We start from the raw sequence: 16,100 nt of genomic DNA, 5'->3' as shown, positions 1-16,100 counted from the left end.
CCCTTGGCATATTTGACTTTTATTCAAAAAAAAGTTGACGATTCGTTGATTTTCATTGGATAAAACCTAACCTAAATTAAGCATTGACGTGCTGCTATCCCGTTCTGTAAATGGTGCTATCTCATATGCCACTAGTTGCTTATTCCTTCAACTGAGAATGGCCTCTGCTTTCTAGACGCCCTTCTCTTCTATCTCTATCCATGCCTCTTGTCCCAAGTACGGTTTTTACCTGCTTTTTTTTTTATTATTCCTTTCTAGCTCATAATGTGCAGTAACAGGCATTGAACAAAAAAAAAGAGCCATAATCGATTGGACTATTATTATTTATCTCATTCGCATATTTTAACGTGTTACTTAAGCTATTGGATATTGCTACTGAAATTGTATATTCGACGCGTGAAAAGCTATGAAACTGAGCCATGTGTCAAACATGTGCAAAAAAAAAGATGTTAGTTCGCATGGACAAATGTTTATTATTTTGTATATGCTTCAGAAGTGAATCGCGCGTAAGAAAAAAAAAAAAAAAAAACGCTGTGACGATAATGGGTACCTTCCGAACAATATGTTTACTTTGGCCATGATCAGTAATTAGCATCAAGGATCGTGTATCTGCTCAAGCCAAACTTCGTCCATAAACATTAGCTAAAAATACTAATAAAGCAAGGCAAAGAAAATAAAGAGAAAAAAAAACTCTTTTACTGTTCAGATATCTGTAGCAGCTAATATAAAAAACACAGTATCCAACGTTGTAGAGCATTGTTTAAAAAAAAGCCATTTGAATACTATGCATGCAATACGAGTAAGGATCAAAAATATATATTTTGAACAGGGTTGGTTTCTATCCTTCCTCTCCTTTTCATCCTCTCCTTCCATCTTTCCATTCTTTCTTCTTTTCCTCCTTTTCTTTTTCTTTTCCTTTTTTTTTTTTTCTTTCTTGTTTTCTTGCTCTTGTTTAAACATGAGATCTTCTCGATCCGCTAAAGAAGGTCCTGACTACATAAACCTGGACCATCGCCATTGCCACAATCAAGAACGACTCTGACAACGAGAACCAATAGATCCTGCTCTCTGTCGACAACACTGTCGAATAGTTTCGACTCTCACGAGTGCCAAAATACTTTTGCATCCGATCAACCTTCAACAGCTCACTCGAAAGTCTAAATAAAGATTCATCCATCGCATCTGCTTGAGCTTGAGGTCCTGCGCCCTTTTCCTTTTGATCAGCTTGAGCTGGTCGCTTCTCATTCTCGACCGAGATCTCGAAGTCGATCGATTTCTCTGCAAACGTCGACATGTCGTTCGAGAAACAGAACGAGTACTCTCCAACTTCATTCGCTGTAAAGACATAATCGCCCTGACGATCCTTCTCCAAGCTCAGGATCTGTTTGTCCTTAGGATCCCGGACATCGACATCAATGTCAAAAGCTCCGCCAGATTGGACCTATAGTTAGAAGAACATACATATATATTAAGTAAATATAATCGGTAAGGTATTTTTTTTTTTGGTATGTTGACGTGAAGTTAAAAAAAAAACCCCCCACAACAAGAGAAGGAGCATCAAGTGTGTATAGCTACACGAACCATCGAATGGAAAAGAGAAAAAAAAAAAAAAAGAAAAAAAAAGGGACTTACCGCAAAGTAAAATGCAACCTTTTTCTTGGGAACATCTACCCATGTATAGAAGCAAGCCTTCTCATGAGCTGCAACGGTGTAAGTCAACGCGGTGGCCTCAACGGTTTTGCTGAGAAAGGATGAGGACAAGCAGAGGAAAGTAGCAAGCGCCAATCCAGCAGTTCCCATAGACGCTAATCGTGTCGAGATCATTTTATTGGCTTTTTTTTAATTATGTGCTGACAGGAAACCAGCGGCGAACAAGATGAGTGATGAAAACAAAAAAGTAATGAAAACAGATGAGGTTAAAAAAAAAAAAATTGGCGTGTGACGTGGCATTTGGCTTGTAGCAAGTAAGCAATCTTCATTTTGCTCCTGTTACTTGTACCTGAAGAAACAGCCATTGAGAGATGATATCTTTGAGGAAAATAATGATAAAAAAGAACAGACTAAGCTCTTTATTACGATTGAACGCGACTTGTCTTGGTTCATATAGTGGGCAATGGAACTAGGCTATCGTGAATCTGGATGTCATTGTAAACCCTTATTGCATATTTCATTGCATCAAATGGTCACCAGTCTGTCAGGCCAAAGAAACGCGTCTTAATTATGGATCTATCATCTTTGGTGAACTGTTTAGCAAAGGTATTACCATCTGGAGACAGGTCAATATCGTAAATGACATTACCATAGAACAAGATGATGTACATACTTCTTCTATGATAAAGCATTGGTCATGGTATAGTCGGGATCCTGTGCATGAAACCTGGATATGTGGGATGTGATCATTTATTTTGTTAAGAAAAAACGAGCCAAGCAAACTATTCTAATTTAGAAAATATAACAAGACTGATATTCTTGCCGAAATTATTATCAATATCCCTTTTTTTTCTTTTGTTCCTTGTTATGGTTACGAAGAGCGGAAGTTATAATCCGATGCTGGTTTGTTCAGCAAGATCTCCTCGATACTCGCCATGACCTCATCTGTGAGAAGAGGGACCACCCGAAGAGCCTTGACGTTCTCTTCGATTTGTGATGGCTTGGACGCGCCTGTGATCACGGAAGAGATATTGGGGTTCTTTAAGCACCAGGCCAACGCCAATTGTGCGGTCGAGCAATCCAGTTGCTTTGCAATATTGCCTAAATTCGAGACTTTTGAAAGCTTGACCCGACCATCTTCAGAGTCAAGTCCATCTCGGAGACGCTTCATCACTGCATTATCTTGAATTGCAAGACGGCTGTCATGTGGAACCCCGGCGTTGTACTTTCCCGAGAGTAAACCCGAGGCTAAAGGAGACCAAATAGTTGCACCCATGCCAAAGTTCTTGAACAAGGGCAAGTAATCCTTTTCAACACGGTCTCGATGGAACATGTTATATTGCGGTTGTTCCATCTTTTTTCAATGTCATATTTAAGGGAGAGACAAGAAAAAAAAAAAGGCTCGGATGAATATTGGAACGTCAAAAATAATTCTTTGGCTGATCTGCTCCACATTAATATAATTACCAAGGGTGCAATCAAGTTTAGACGCTGGGCGACAGCATGGGCTTCCGTAATCTGTTGTGGACTCCATTCAGATGTGCCCCAGTAGAAGGCCTTGCCTTGATTGATGACATGGTTGAAAGCGCGGACAATCTCCTCCATGGGAGTATCAGGATCTGGACGGTGAGCATATAATAGATCAACATAATCTAATTGCAGACGCTTCAACGAAGCATCCGTTCCTTCGATGATATGTTTACGAGATAATCCACGGTCATTAGGGCCTTTGCCTCCCCAAAAGATCTTTGTTGAGATAACCAAGTCTGAGCGCTTCCATCCAAACTTGCGGATGGCAACACCCATGTCAATCTCACACTGACCACCTGAGTAAACCTTAAAGTGCGTGTGACGAAATTGAAAGAAATTCGAACAGATCAGCTTTTTGCGGTCATCTTTACAAATCCTTTCTTGTCAAAAAAAAAAAAAAAAAAAAGGTCTATACCTCAGCCGTGTCAAAAAAGTTGATGCCCAGATCAAATGCAGTCTTCATGCACTGTTGAGCAATTTCAGGGCCAACTTGGCCTCCTATTGAGTAGCGATTATTTAAATAATATTCCAGGGGTTAGACCCAACGCGATCTTTTTTTTTTTTTTTTTTTTTTTTTTAGCAGTTACCAGTTTAATTAGTTATTTCTCATATAAGATCAAGAGTAAAAAAAAAAAAAAGAAAGACTACAGTATATACTTGCCATAAGTAACCCATCCGCCAAGGGAAAGGCATGAGACCATGAGGCCACTCTTTCCAAGATACCGATACTCCATTGATTCAAAAATAAAAAGTGAATGAAAACGAGAATGGGAATGACAATTGAGGAAAAAAAAAAAAAAAAAAAAAAAAAAAGAAAAGAATGAAATGGAATTGAAGCAAGAAAAAAAAGGAGGACTTTTCTAATCAAAAAAAAAAAAAAAAAAAAAAAAAAAAAAAAAAGGTCCCCGCATCTCTGTCATACACAAATATAGATGTATCCTCCAACTCGTTTGGTCAGTGATTCATATATTTTCTATTCAAAAAACGATGATTGAATTGATTTGGTGGCTGATTTTGACATTTCACCCTCCGTGACGAACTGGTGCCAAGGAATATAATTGGCTCTCAATTCAATCAAGATTATTCAAAAAATATATAAATCACTGACCAAATGGGACGGAGTAAATGTAAACGTTGAAGAAATACGTTGACAAATTATATAACGTATTTTCTCATTTTCAGGGGGTAGAATAACAACAATGATGCCTTGTTCCTTGCACCTGACATTTTTACTAATGTATTCAAAAAGGGGCCAACATGGTTGTTGGTGATCATAAGAATGAGCGTAAAAGAAATACCCATCATTTCCAGCCAAAATGGATTTCTTAAACCGGAAAAACTCTTAGGCTCAACTGTCTAGTGCCTCCCTTAAAAAGTTTTTGCAATGGAGCACGTGCCTTTTCCCTCTGCGAAAAGATAAAATTTTATTGATTGAATGATTAAAGCTTGGCTCCCGGAGACGATTGCTTCTCGCGTTTCGCCTTGATCCAAGCTTCGCTACGGCGCCAAAACGCCAATGTCCTTGCATCTAGCCGCTCAACGAGCGTCTTCTCCACTGTACAATTCTCTGTGAAGACCAATGCTTCCTTTCTTTGGACGCCTACATCCGCAGGCAAGAGTGAATCTAATCCGTTTTTCAAGCTGTGCTGACGACTCGTTTCACCCCAAGCAAACAAGATCCACAAGGTCATCATCTGCTTTGACAGTGCCTTCTCTTCCTCTGTCATTAAATCCAAGTAAATATCTGAACCAAACAAGAAGGGCAGCTCCACCGCATGATGCGCTCCAAGCCCCATTCCCATATCTTCAACTACCTTGAGAGGACGATCAAAATGGAAGCGAACCACATCACGAGAAATCGCAGGTTCTTGCCCCTGTTCTTTATGCTTCACTTGCTGCAAAAGCGACGCGCTAGTGGCATGGATCGGATACAAAAACACAGAATCGCTAATAACGACTGCCGAAATATCCGCAGCCTCTTCATTTGTCTTTGGTTCGCCATATATAGCTTCAAACTCTTTCTCTTCGCCTGGAGGACAGTATCTTGCCTTAAACCTTGGCCAGTGTTTTAAAGATTTACATCCTAATTCAGGAACAAACATTTTGCCCTCATCTCGACAATCACCCAACATCACAGCCTTGAGACCTGGATCATATCGGGTAGCATCATGAATCCACTCACGAACATCACTCTTGATTAGAACACCATCAATTGTTGGAGTAAACATACCGGTCTTGCCATGGTCTCCAGCAGTGACCAGCTCCTTTGCGGACATCTTCCGAAGATGTTCCAGTCTCTGTGCGGGCGTGAGATCGGGACGAAGGAGTCCAAAATGTTGACACAGTTGATCAAACCGACGTTGGCCTTCGAACAAGGGACGACCTGCAGGCATCGTGGTCGTGGCGCCGGATTGCAAGATTGCTCGTTGGAATAAGCCATGATGAGATGGGATGGCCATATGATATCCAATCGATGCTGCTCCTGCAGACTCTCCAAACGCTGTGACATCTTTGGGGTCACCACCAAAGGCCTCAATGTGATCCTGTACCCACTCAAGTGCAATCTTTTGATCTAGTAACCCCCAGTTCCCTACAGCCTTCTCGCTACTGCTTGATGGCAGCCGCTTGTCGGATTGTACATCCTGTACCAACTCTGCAGAAGCCAGGAACCCAAAATAGTTGAGACGGTAATTGATCACAACTACAATGACAGGTCGTCCTACATTATGGATCGAGTGAGCCACAAAGTTGGAAGAATCATACATATCCATCGCATTGCTTCCATCCTTGAATCCTCCGCCGTGGATCCAGACCATGACTGGGATCAATGGCTTGGATGAGCTTGGTTTATTACCGCTTTTATCCTGCAGATGGTCATATGGTGCGTAAATGTTAAGATTTAAGCAATGTTTCTCGCTATAAACTTTTGCGTATTCTTCTTCATTGTCCTCATCAAAATCTGGACTGGCCATGCTAACTATCGCATTCGGGCTTTTAGGCTGCTGGCATACGGGTCTAGTAAAGTAAATCAATGCAGTAAAGAAAAAAGCATTCCAAAGTCAAATTAAATATCGTGAATGTGTTTCGAAACCTTCGGTTCATTCAATTGCCAGTTAATTCTATTAATCTATTATTGACTACACTCCTTTAGCTGCTCGAATTGCTCATTTACCCTTGTCTAGAAGCATCGCGAACACCGGTCCATGGAGTGGCCTTGACAGCGGGTCGCCAGCGCTCAGGAACGGTAGCGTAGGGGATGTTAAGAAATTGTGCAACAGAAGGTTGTCCTTGGACTCGAACACCCCTGACAACACCACAACCAGGTATAGTCACATGCGGCGCAAGAGGCATTTCGTTTGAGTTGAAACTACAAGGAAGGAAGGAAGGAAAAGAGAGTGTGTGAGAAAGTTTGCGGATGAATGAAGCAATGGAACAAAAAAAAAAAAAAAGAATCGGTGTAGAGTGGATATGATTCGCAGTCCAACCGAAGAGTCTGTGCGAGCCATCTTTTGAGCCGAAACGGAGAACAATCGATCACAGAATATTTGACAGACGAGCATTCCAAACTGTTTATCAGGGTATGCTTAGCATTCGTCCGGTACTTGCTCCAAACAGAGCTGAACATCCTTACATGGAGCAGGCCTCTCTGTAAAGATTAACAACATTCTACTAATTGCGACCCCCCATTCTTAAGCTAAATTAAAAGAACTTGATCTCTGCTATTACGGAAGTGCATTAAGAAATGCATTTCATTATGATGATTCATTCGGCATGCACATTCTAATACAACGACAAACTATGAGCTTATTTTTTTCATTCATTCATTCGAGAATAAGAATGGTTAATTTATTTTTATTTCAATTGAAACTATGCCTTCATGTCTTTCAGAGGCATTTGGTGTCATACTGAGAGAGAAAAACAATAAAAGTGCCACTTTTCTACGCATCCATACCGCTAGGCTTTTATGCTATTTCCCTTCAACTTCTATCTAGTACACGATGGATCTGCAATACATTGTTAATGATGAAGACTATCAATCCCAACTTGATGACTTTAGAGATTTGGATCAAAAAAAAAAAAAAAAGATGGACATCGCCAATTTCGCTCACATTTTGTAAACCAACTTTTATCGCTATCTAAGTCTCGAGTTGTCATCAAGCAAAGGAACTCAAAGAGAAACGTAGAAACTAATGAGTCTCTGAGGGCTACTTTCAAGATATCAAAAGGTTCATATATTACTAAACACTCTCTTCCAAGCCCTCGTCGACATCTACCAGGATTTCATTTCCCGATAAGAACCAAAGAAAGCGAAGGAAGAGATGTTAAGAGTAAGATGGCATGTGAAAACTGCAGGATTAAGGACCTTAAGGAAGGCAAGAAGTCCACCTCACGGTCAGAATGGATATGCGTTACATGTAGGGTTCCTCTTTGCTTGAAAGCGAAGCAGAATTGCTTTGAGGAATATCACACCAAATAAAAAGAAAAAATAGGCTATAATATTTTGCGTACAAAACACATGTAAAAAACTACTCAAATTGCGACCATTTTTGGTCCCAAAAAATCTTTTCAAATTCAGGACAAGGGATACGCTCAATAGTCTCTGGAGACTCGATCGCCATTTATAAATCAGATTTAGCGCACTGATATAGGACGTCGACCACTACCCCTTCTCCGTTGAAGATGATTCATCATCAATGAACTTTGCCGAAAAGGTACAGGTCGCTGGCGACATCATGGATCAATTCGGAAGGATCATATTCACATTTAAGCTCGTTCACGTTGCTATCGTTACAATCCACCCAAAGGAGCCATAATCATAATTGGCGGTACCGATCCTCATCGATATTGCATAACTAAACAAGGCTCGCCATCACCCTTCTTCACAGTCTAGCTTCTTTAAGGCACATTCGAATCACTATTACTTGCAACCTCCTTTCAGGGGACAGATGGATGAGAAAAAGCGCAAGGAGAACAGTGCCCAGGTGCTTGAGTCTATTTGAGATACATAAATGTTGCCCTGATCCGATTGGGTGCGAGCGGTATTGGTGTCATACTGACGAGATCCACAACTTTCTTCCATAAAGGATGTTGGTCAATGGCTGTCAAAGAAAGAGTGGCTTGGATATTTCTGGTGATGCCTTGCATCCAGACGCGACATGTTCTTGCACTTTGATAACAGTGTGATAAGACTATTCATTCATCCCTTAGTAGAGTTGATATTGCTGGACAAGTGGCACAGGTCAATTCTTGTGCAGCCCATTTCTACACGAAACAAAAAAAAAAATAAAAAAAATAAAAAAAAAAAAACGACTAAAGTTCAATGAGAAAATAATGTCAACGTCGCTCCACTCTAAATTGAAATTGGAATGCAATCGTTTGTGTATACTTTTTTAATTGCTTGGTATGCTATGTTCATAATACACATGTGCTTGCTCATGTTGAATGAATCAAGGGACATATCGGGTTCCAAAGGAGTGAGGAGTTAAAGTATGTATAACCAAAAAGGTGCCTTCCAGTTGATCCATCGATCCTTTTCCCATTGAGCAATGCTTATATGTTTTCGTTTTTGCTCTTCCTAACCCCTCTTCTTTATCCTCATCTTCAATTTTTCCCTCCCCGAAGGTGGCTCATCGATCCCGATGCAGCATGTAAAAAAAAAAAAAAAAAAAAAAAGATGGATGTGCCTGCATAAGCATGGTGAGTTTAAAAAAAAAAAAAAAAAAAAAAAAAAGAGCGAACACTGCCGAGAGAGTAGAAGCAGTTCAACACTCTTCAAGATGCTAATCTTTCTTTTCTTTCTTTCTTTCTTTCTTTCTTTCTTTTTTTTTTTTTTTTTTTTCAATATCGGTGTTTGATCGTCTTGATCCTTAACCAAAAAAGACGATGGGGTAAGATGTCTTGAGATTGACAGAAGCACATCATGCGTTTAGGAATCAATGATGCAACTGATACTCTGACTGATTTGAGAAAAAGATGTTGAGCGAGGTTACAGATCAATGGTGCAATGCAATTAAGACACGGGAAAAAGAAAGAAGACAAGAATGTCTGTTTTCTTAGTCTGCATGCAATGCAGAGGTGGTGTTGCAGACAAAGCAAAAAAAGTATACATATTCATGTATCTACATGATGCACTGCCGCTCGTGCACCAGTTTCATTGGTCATCGTTGCAGAAACGTGAAGAACGAGCTTTTAATGTGTATCAGAGAGGTAAACATGACGAAAACCAAATCCGAGAATCAGGGCGAAAAGAAAAGAAGAAGAAAAAAATTAAAACGCGAAGGAAAGGGAAGGAACTCTTGATGAGGGTTCCCCAGGCCAAAGAGCAAAGTTGCACAAGAAAATAAAACAGCTAAAGCAAATCAAAGAATGATAAGAAATGAATGTTTCTGCCCGCCCAAATCCCAAAGAAAACAAAGAGAGACCACATTCTTTTGTTTTTTTAATCTTGATCTATCAACGCAATTTTTCATTTCTCTGCGCCCATGAATTTTTTGTTCATTCTGTAATCTTTTTCCCTTTGTTTTGTCGCTTTTGTCTCACACTCCATTCTTTGTCTCACCCACACTCTGTCTTTCTTTTCTTTCTTCTTCACTCTCTTCTTCACTCTTACCCTCATAGCTTACTCTTACTCTCTTACTCTCTTACTCTCTTACTCTCTTACTCTTAACTCTTGACTCTTAACTCTTGCTCTTACTCTTTTACTCCTAATCATTACTCTTGTTCTTACCCTCATCCTCGCCCTCAATCTTTTCCTTTCCTTTCCTTTCCTTTCCTTCTCTTTCCTTCCCTTCTCTTTCCTTCCCTTCTCTTCCCTTCCCTTCCCTTTCCTTTCCTTTCCTTTCCTTTCCTTTCCTTTTATTTCATTTCATTTTTATTGTGTTCCATTTCATCTGCACAGCAACCAAAGATTTTTCGACTCTTCAATTGTTCAACAGCAATTAGTGCACAGCACAATCGTTGCACTTTAATCAAAGCATCACTCTTAGTCTATTTTTACAGCTAAAACAACGATTTGTTTTTCATTTTATTCGTTCTTAAATCTTGTTTGATAGTGTGTAAGAGAGAAAGGGACTTAGCCCGTTTTTATATGAATGCGGATGAGTACAAGACCGTTCCTGTTTTGACATCCTTTCCGGGATAGACAAGACAAACAAAAAAAAAAAAAAGAAAAAAAACGGCTCTTCCTCTCTAACACCAATCATTGCATTTCCTTCTTTCTTTCTTTCTTTCTTTCTTTTTTTCCTTATTATTTGCAGTCAACTCATTGCATAAACTTCATTCAGATTCAATTCTCAATTCATTTTTTGCATTCGTTCATTCTTTCACATTCAAAACCAACAAAGCACTGATCCTTTTTACTCCCTACATCTTGCTTTCTCCTATCTTGTTTTGCACTCAATTGGCCCTGTGCGTGCATCTTTGTCTTTGTTTTTCAATCAGAAACAACGCTTTGTCCCTTTATTTTCCTTTTCCCCTTTCTTTCTTTTTCTCTTTCCCCTAATACAACTTCACACACTTTTCATACCTTTGCACACCCTGAGATTTTGAATTCTCATCTTGATTTGGCTTCATTCCTCATTTATATTCATTCATTCATTCATCCATTTCATTCTTTCATTCATTCGCATTTACTTATTTTTTTTTTATTTTGTTTGTTTGTTTGCCCTTGTTTGCCCTTGTTTGCTAGAAACTACTTCTTATTCCTACTTCTCCTTTGAGCCGTCTGATCTAAACTACAACGGCCTCTTTATAATTATAATAACATCCCAATCCTTCTTGAGTTCTTTTTGTTTTTTATAACGGATATCATATCAATTGGTCGCCCATCATTTTTACACTACGGAAGAGGTACAAAAAAGAAAAAAAAATGTCTCGGCGAATGTCTGAAACGGCTTCAGTAAAGTCGTTCGATAGTATCCCCACTATGGCCGATGTTGAGGCAACTCTTGGATGTGTTGACATGAATCAGCGCTATGAGCTCTTTTCCGGACGACTAGTCTCGTTTGCAGAGGTTGGCCATCCTTGTGGACATCCGGTCTTTTGTTTGTAAGCTTAATATTTTATAAATTTTTTTTTAATACAAATGAATCATCATTAGTTTTGTGGAACTAAGACAATTAGGATTTCCCACCCCATTGTTCCACCATGTTCACACAAGAATAATTTCTCTATAATCCAATTAATCTTTTTTTTTTTTTTGTTTTTTGTTTTTGTTTCATTGTATTTCTCAGTCTCGGATTGGGTTGCATGCGGTATTATTCAATCATTCTCGAAGACTTGGCTTTTAAACATTCGCTTAGGATTTATTGCATTGATCGACCTGGAGTCGGAATGTCCCAACCTGCAGAGCCGGAGGTAAAAATACAATCCAATAACTCCTCTCCTATTTTGATTTTGACTTTTTGTTTTTGATTATGAGTGCGTTTATGATTCTTTATTGTCTCTCCTCCCCCTCTCTCTCTCGGCCATTTCTGATATGCATTATTGTCGCGTGAACAGATGACCTCTTAACTAAATCATTCTTTCTTTTTCTCTCTTTTTCTCTCTCTCTATCCTTCTGATTACCTAATCAATTTTTATTTTACTACTACTTCGGGGTGGGTCGATTTTTAATTTGTTATTTTTATCTGCATTTTTTTTTTTTTTTTAAAAAAAAAAAAAAAAAAAAAAAAAAAAAAAGTCGTGGACACCTCTCAGGATGGCAGAGATCGTGGAAGAGATGGCAAATGGATTCAATATCCAAAAATTTTCATTGATGGGACATTCTTGTGGTGCCATCTATGCGATGGCGTGTGCATTACGACTGAAACCCAGGATTATAGGAACAGTGTGGCTGATGTCACCGTGGGTTCATCTGACGATTGCCAAGCGAATGAAATGGATTCGACATGTGCCTACGACATTATTGAGAAGCACAAGTACAGCGACCCTTTTATATAAATCTCTTTCAGTCGCTGCAAAAGAACCACCCAATAGATCGGACCCTAATATACTGAATTACGATCGAGAAAAGCTGGTAAAAGCGATGCTTCAGGATAACATGGCGGATAGTCTCGAGGGAGCCAATAATGATTTGATGGTGTGCCTAGAGCTCTATCATTCTTTTGGATTCAGTTATAAGGATGTTACTCTCCCTGTTCATGTTTTTTGGGGCACCAAGGTAAAAAAAATAAGAAAAAGAAGAGCCAGAAAAACATTATCAACGATTGAAGTTTCTTGGTTGTCACATAACGTCAAAAAGCTTTGTATTAACAATGAGCTTCTTTTTTTTTTTTTTTTTTTTTTTTTTTTTTGCCTTCTTTTTCTTTTCATACTCTTGCTCTCTGTAGGATGCTGTCATTTCAAGAGAAGCTGTTGACTGGATGGAACAAAGGCTGCCACAGTGTACATTGAGTGTGGTTGAAGGAGGCACACATGGTTTATTGTGGCGTGCAGATGTGGTTTCAAAAATCTTTAAGGGTATTGCATCCTCATGGAAACTAGCCGAATTTGAGCGAACGCTCACTCAGAGATGGTCAATTAAGCAGTTGGGACTAACCAAACATCAGTCTTACAGGAGCAGTACCTACAGTACCGTAGGGTTGCAACAGGCGATCCAAACCAGCAACATTTATGATACACGGCAAACTTTATACCAATCTCAACAAATCTTTCAGGACCCGGATAGATTCTAATCTGATGTAATTTACCCTTTTTTTTTTTTTCTCTCTCTTCATCAACACATTTTAAATTGTTGTAGCTTCCGTGTATACCTTTCCAAACTTTTTTTTTTTTTTTTTTTTTTTTTCATTTCAATTTTTTTTTATCTGTCATTTTTGACTGTTGTATACTATACCCCACAAATCCTTTTCTTTTTTTTGTCCTACATTTTTTTCTTGCATGGTGGCATTTTTTTTTCATTCTGCTTTTTTGAACATTTAAGGGACGATGAGGTTATGCAAGTTGAGACTTCAACTTGTAAAAAAAAAAAAAAAAAAAAAGTAGACTAGAGCTACTTTTATTATTATTGTTATTATGAAATATGCAAATAAATGAAACAACTCATTTGAAAGCATAACCAAAAGTTGGTGGAGAGATCTAGTAAGGAACTAATCTAGGAATGTCGGTTACACAAACTCTGAACTGTAACAAACAATTCGCGTTTTAGCTTTTTTTCTGCTTTCAATTTCCTTTTAGGCATTAAACTTGATGAAGATGATGTTATGGCTGTCATATCCATAAAGAAAGAAAGAAAGAAAGAAAGAAAGTTTTCGGAGAGTCATCAAACGCTTTGTCCAATTAGGGACTGATTTCTTTCGTAATAATATAAAAGTTAAAAATATAAAAAAAAAAAGATTCTGATAACTTTCCTATTCTGTGTTCTTTGTCGGGTTACGGGTAGCAATCAAGGCTTTCGCCTCACTATTGACATGAGTTTTTCTGGCTTGCTATTAACAAATTAAGTAAATACAAAATATAAAATAAAATGTCATCCAGTCAAGTAATAGAACATTTACCTTGAAATCGTCTTTTTATTGATTGCTTGATTGCTTTATTTATTTATTTATTTGATGATGACACTGTATTGCCACAAGCTTCTTCATTTTATTTATTACAACCATTCATATGCAATTTTTTTTTTTTTTTTTTTTTTTTATAGCAGAGTCGTTTGAATTCAATTCGATGCTACATGCTGACCTCGAAGAGTAGAGACAAGGAAAAGTTGAGCCAGGTAGTAAAGAGGCAGTCCGAAAAAACTATTCCAGACTGACTTCTGGACGAGTTTATCGCGGACTGTGAACACATCCGAAGCCACGAATAATACTGCGCCTAGAACTCTTTCAGAGAAATAGCCTTGACCATTGTTGAAGCTTCCGCATGCTGTTATTATTATTATGTTGAGCAGCAGCGTGTAAAAAGTCAACTATATATCAATTCACAAAGAAGTTGGTGAGGATGATAGAGAAATATAGAAGAAAAAAAAAACATATTTCAAAAAAAAAAAAAAAGACTTACAGCGATCTTCATGACCTTGCTCGTGATCTTTGGGAACAACCAAGGGATAAAAAACATATCCACAACAAGGGCGAACATCATTCCCTTCTTCGCAGCATATCCGTTCTGTCCATGGAGTACGAACGCGACCATGGCAGCGGTAATGCCACACGCGAAGCAAGCCACACCGGGCAAAAACCCCCAGTCAAACATCAAAAAAACATCACCCAAAAAACCACAAACAGATCCAGCCACAAGAACTTTTGAATACGTTGAACGAAAAAATACTGTGGGTGCAACATGGGTGTAAAGGTGGAGGAGCTGCCTGATTTGATCCAAAAGCAATCCGAAGATGCCAAGGACAGGGACATTCCTAAGGAACTCTGTAAAGTTAGAGAATGCTGCGTTGGTAAGAAGGGTAGGAGCAGTACTGGGGGCCGCTGGGGGAAGGTAAGCTAGGCTGGCAGTGACGAAGCCAAATGAAGCTATAGGCTTGGAGATGACTTGGAGAAGAGTACAGTTAGTGGCCAAAGAGAGGAGTAAAAAAGGTAACGCGGTGGCTGTCATTTGAACTCCAATGTTCCACGGAAGAGTGGCTGATGATAGAATTTCAAATATCTGAGCGAACGTTGAAAGAGTCATGATGTAAAGAATCAGATGAGGGAAGAAAAATAAGAAAGGAAAGAAGATACCATGAGTGACCTTAAAAGAGACACTTTGGTTGCTTTTTTTATAGTTTTTTTTTTTTTTTTTTTTTTTACCTTGATGTTTTTGTTTTCTGTTAATCGAAAAGTCATTACAAAATTTCACGTTCTCGTCTTGCTTTTTGCCTTGTGAAAATCAAGTTCTATCTATTATCTTTAGTTCGCTGTCATCACAACATATGCGGTCATGAAAAGCACATCGTTTTGGCGTAGGGAACTGAAGTAGTGAAGAAGTAGTAAAAGTAGTAGAGGTAGTAGTAAAGGTAGTAGAGAAGCTAGTTGAGCCTGTTCCCGCTGTGTTAGTTCTCTCAACTGAAGCCGAGGCAAGCAAAAACTATCAAACCGCAGACAGTTATAACTAATGGTTCTTTACATGCTTCAGCAGTAACCTGGTGGCGTGCTTTTCATAGTAATCAAGAGAGATCTTGAGAAGTAACAAGCCAACGATGAGGCTAGTGGGCATTTCCCTACTACAGGTTAGGGTCGAGCGAGGATCTACAGATCTCGTGACATGTATTCTTGAACTCTTCATGGAAGCTTAAGGGTCTTCTTTTTTTTCATACCACACGAAGGCATCTCTGTGTTCCACGAAAATATATACACCAAAAATGTGAAGAGTGAGAAGAGAATTCTGCTTTACAAACAGTTTAACCGCGACTTTTTCAGAACTTCAGAAGGATAGAACAAACCAGAAAAGGAAATCATGCCTGACAAATCGCAACGAAGGGCTCTCAGGAGCATGAAAAAAACTAAAAGACTACGCCCAAGAAATTTCGAGAGCTTCTCCACATTAATCTGGAGAAAAAGCATGGCAGACAATTCAACCTAATTGAAATTGAACGGCTTCTAGATTTATGTAAGTTTTTTTTTTTTTTTTTTTTTTTTTTTCCGATTTTCTTTAGCGCGAAAAAGCCAAGGTATGATGCTGTTATCTTGAAAATATTTAAATGTCGAAGATCTCGGCTTTATTTTGACCAACCAAAATTCCAAAGGAAAACATTGTTTTGGTTGAGATTGGTCCAGACGTTGTTTGTTGTTACACCCATGTTGTCTAAAGGGAATACTAATGTAGAATTTGATGAAGACAAAGGCTGAAATTGACTCCACTCCCTCCTCTCCTCCATCCTCTCCTCTTTTTCCGTACCTTATGCGTTCAGCAATGGGTGAGTAAAATTGCGCGTATATGTTTCTAGATGAACAAGCAATCATAAAAGAATGAAGGATTTATGTGAATGTGGTGGG

At 38.8% G+C, this 16,100-nt stretch overlaps 5 protein-coding genes across 5 annotated transcripts; 1 reads left to right on the top strand and 4 right to left on the bottom strand.

Moving 5' to 3' along the window:
• Nucleotides 1-952: 952 nt before the first annotated feature.
• BCR41DRAFT_313183 (emp24/gp25L/p24 family protein) lies at nucleotides 953-1,800 on the bottom strand (the record flags this gene model as incomplete). The annotated part of the gene is made up of 2 exons (XM_022021118.1): nucleotides 953-1,441; nucleotides 1,633-1,800. The coding sequence occupies 2 exons, from the start codon at nucleotides 1,798-1,800 to the stop codon at nucleotides 953-955; spliced, it is 657 nt and encodes a 218-aa protein (XP_021876548.1).
• A 587-nt stretch (nucleotides 1,801-2,387) lies between these two features.
• Nucleotides 2,388-3,963, bottom strand: BCR41DRAFT_389989 (NADP-dependent oxidoreductase domain-containing protein). The gene is made up of 4 exons (XM_022028183.1): nucleotides 3,842-3,963; nucleotides 3,596-3,678; nucleotides 3,118-3,486; nucleotides 2,388-3,004 (listed from the first exon to the last, which is right to left on the bottom strand). The coding sequence occupies exons 1-4, from the start codon at nucleotides 3,912-3,914 to the stop codon at nucleotides 2,522-2,524; spliced, it is 1,008 nt and encodes a 335-aa protein (XP_021876547.1). The 5' UTR covers nucleotides 3,915-3,963; the 3' UTR covers nucleotides 2,388-2,521.
• Nucleotides 3,964-4,584: 621 nt separating this feature from the next.
• On the bottom strand, nucleotides 4,585-6,595 carry BCR41DRAFT_389988 (Alpha/Beta hydrolase protein). Its single transcript, XM_022028182.1, has 2 exons — nucleotides 6,353-6,595; nucleotides 4,585-6,195 (listed from the first exon to the last, which is right to left on the bottom strand). Exons 1-2 carry the CDS (start codon nucleotides 6,529-6,531, stop codon nucleotides 4,620-4,622), a joined length of 1,755 nt encoding a protein of 584 aa, XP_021876546.1. The 5' UTR covers nucleotides 6,532-6,595; the 3' UTR covers nucleotides 4,585-4,619.
• Nucleotides 6,596-11,427: 4,832 nt separating this feature from the next.
• BCR41DRAFT_313176 (Alpha/Beta hydrolase protein) lies at nucleotides 11,428-12,854 on the top strand (the record flags this gene model as incomplete). The annotated part of the gene is made up of 3 exons (XM_022021117.1): nucleotides 11,428-11,535; nucleotides 11,861-12,340; nucleotides 12,510-12,854. The coding sequence occupies 3 exons, from the start codon at nucleotides 11,428-11,430 to the stop codon at nucleotides 12,852-12,854; spliced, it is 933 nt and encodes a 310-aa protein (XP_021876545.1).
• Nucleotides 12,855-13,529: 675 nt separating this feature from the next.
• BCR41DRAFT_374929 (hypothetical protein) lies at nucleotides 13,530-14,721 on the bottom strand (the record flags this gene model as incomplete). Its single annotated transcript, XM_022026904.1, has 2 exons — nucleotides 13,530-13,607; nucleotides 14,176-14,721. The coding sequence occupies 2 exons, from the start codon at nucleotides 14,719-14,721 to the stop codon at nucleotides 13,530-13,532; spliced, it is 624 nt and encodes a 207-aa protein (XP_021876544.1).
• Nucleotides 14,722-16,100: the final 1,379 nt, after the last annotated feature.

The sequence above is a fragment of the Lobosporangium transversale genome (genome assembly GCF_002105155.1).
Source record: "Lobosporangium transversale strain NRRL 3116 chromosome Unknown BCR41scaffold_57, whole genome shotgun sequence".
Taxonomy (NCBI): domain Eukaryota; kingdom Fungi; phylum Mortierellomycota; class Mortierellomycetes; order Mortierellales; family Mortierellaceae; genus Lobosporangium; species Lobosporangium transversale.
The sequence above is the reverse complement of the archived record's forward strand: the minus strand, read 5'-3'. Positions and strand labels throughout refer to the sequence as shown.

Excerpts from the sequence above, each read along its gene's own strand:
- BCR41DRAFT_389989 (XM_022028183.1), bottom strand. The coding sequence starts at position 3,914 with ATGGAGTATCGGTATCTTGGAAAGAGTGGCCTCATGGTCTCATGCCTT. Across the intron at positions 3,679-3,841 it reads TGGCGGATGGGTTACTTATG|GAGGCCAAGTTGGCCCTGAA; the intron begins GCAAGTATATAC and ends GCTACTCAATAG. Across the intron at positions 3,487-3,595 it reads ACTTTTTTGACACGGCTGAG|GTTTACTCAGGTGGTCAGTG; the intron begins GTATAGACCTTT and ends ACGCACTTTAAG.
- BCR41DRAFT_389988 (XM_022028182.1), bottom strand. The coding sequence starts at position 6,531 with ATGCCTCTTGCGCCGCATGTGACTATACCTGGTTGTGGTGTTGTCAGG. Across the intron at positions 6,196-6,352 it reads CGCGATGCTTCTAGACAAGG|ACCCGTATGCCAGCAGCCTA; the intron begins GTAAATGAGCAA and ends TTACTTTACTAG.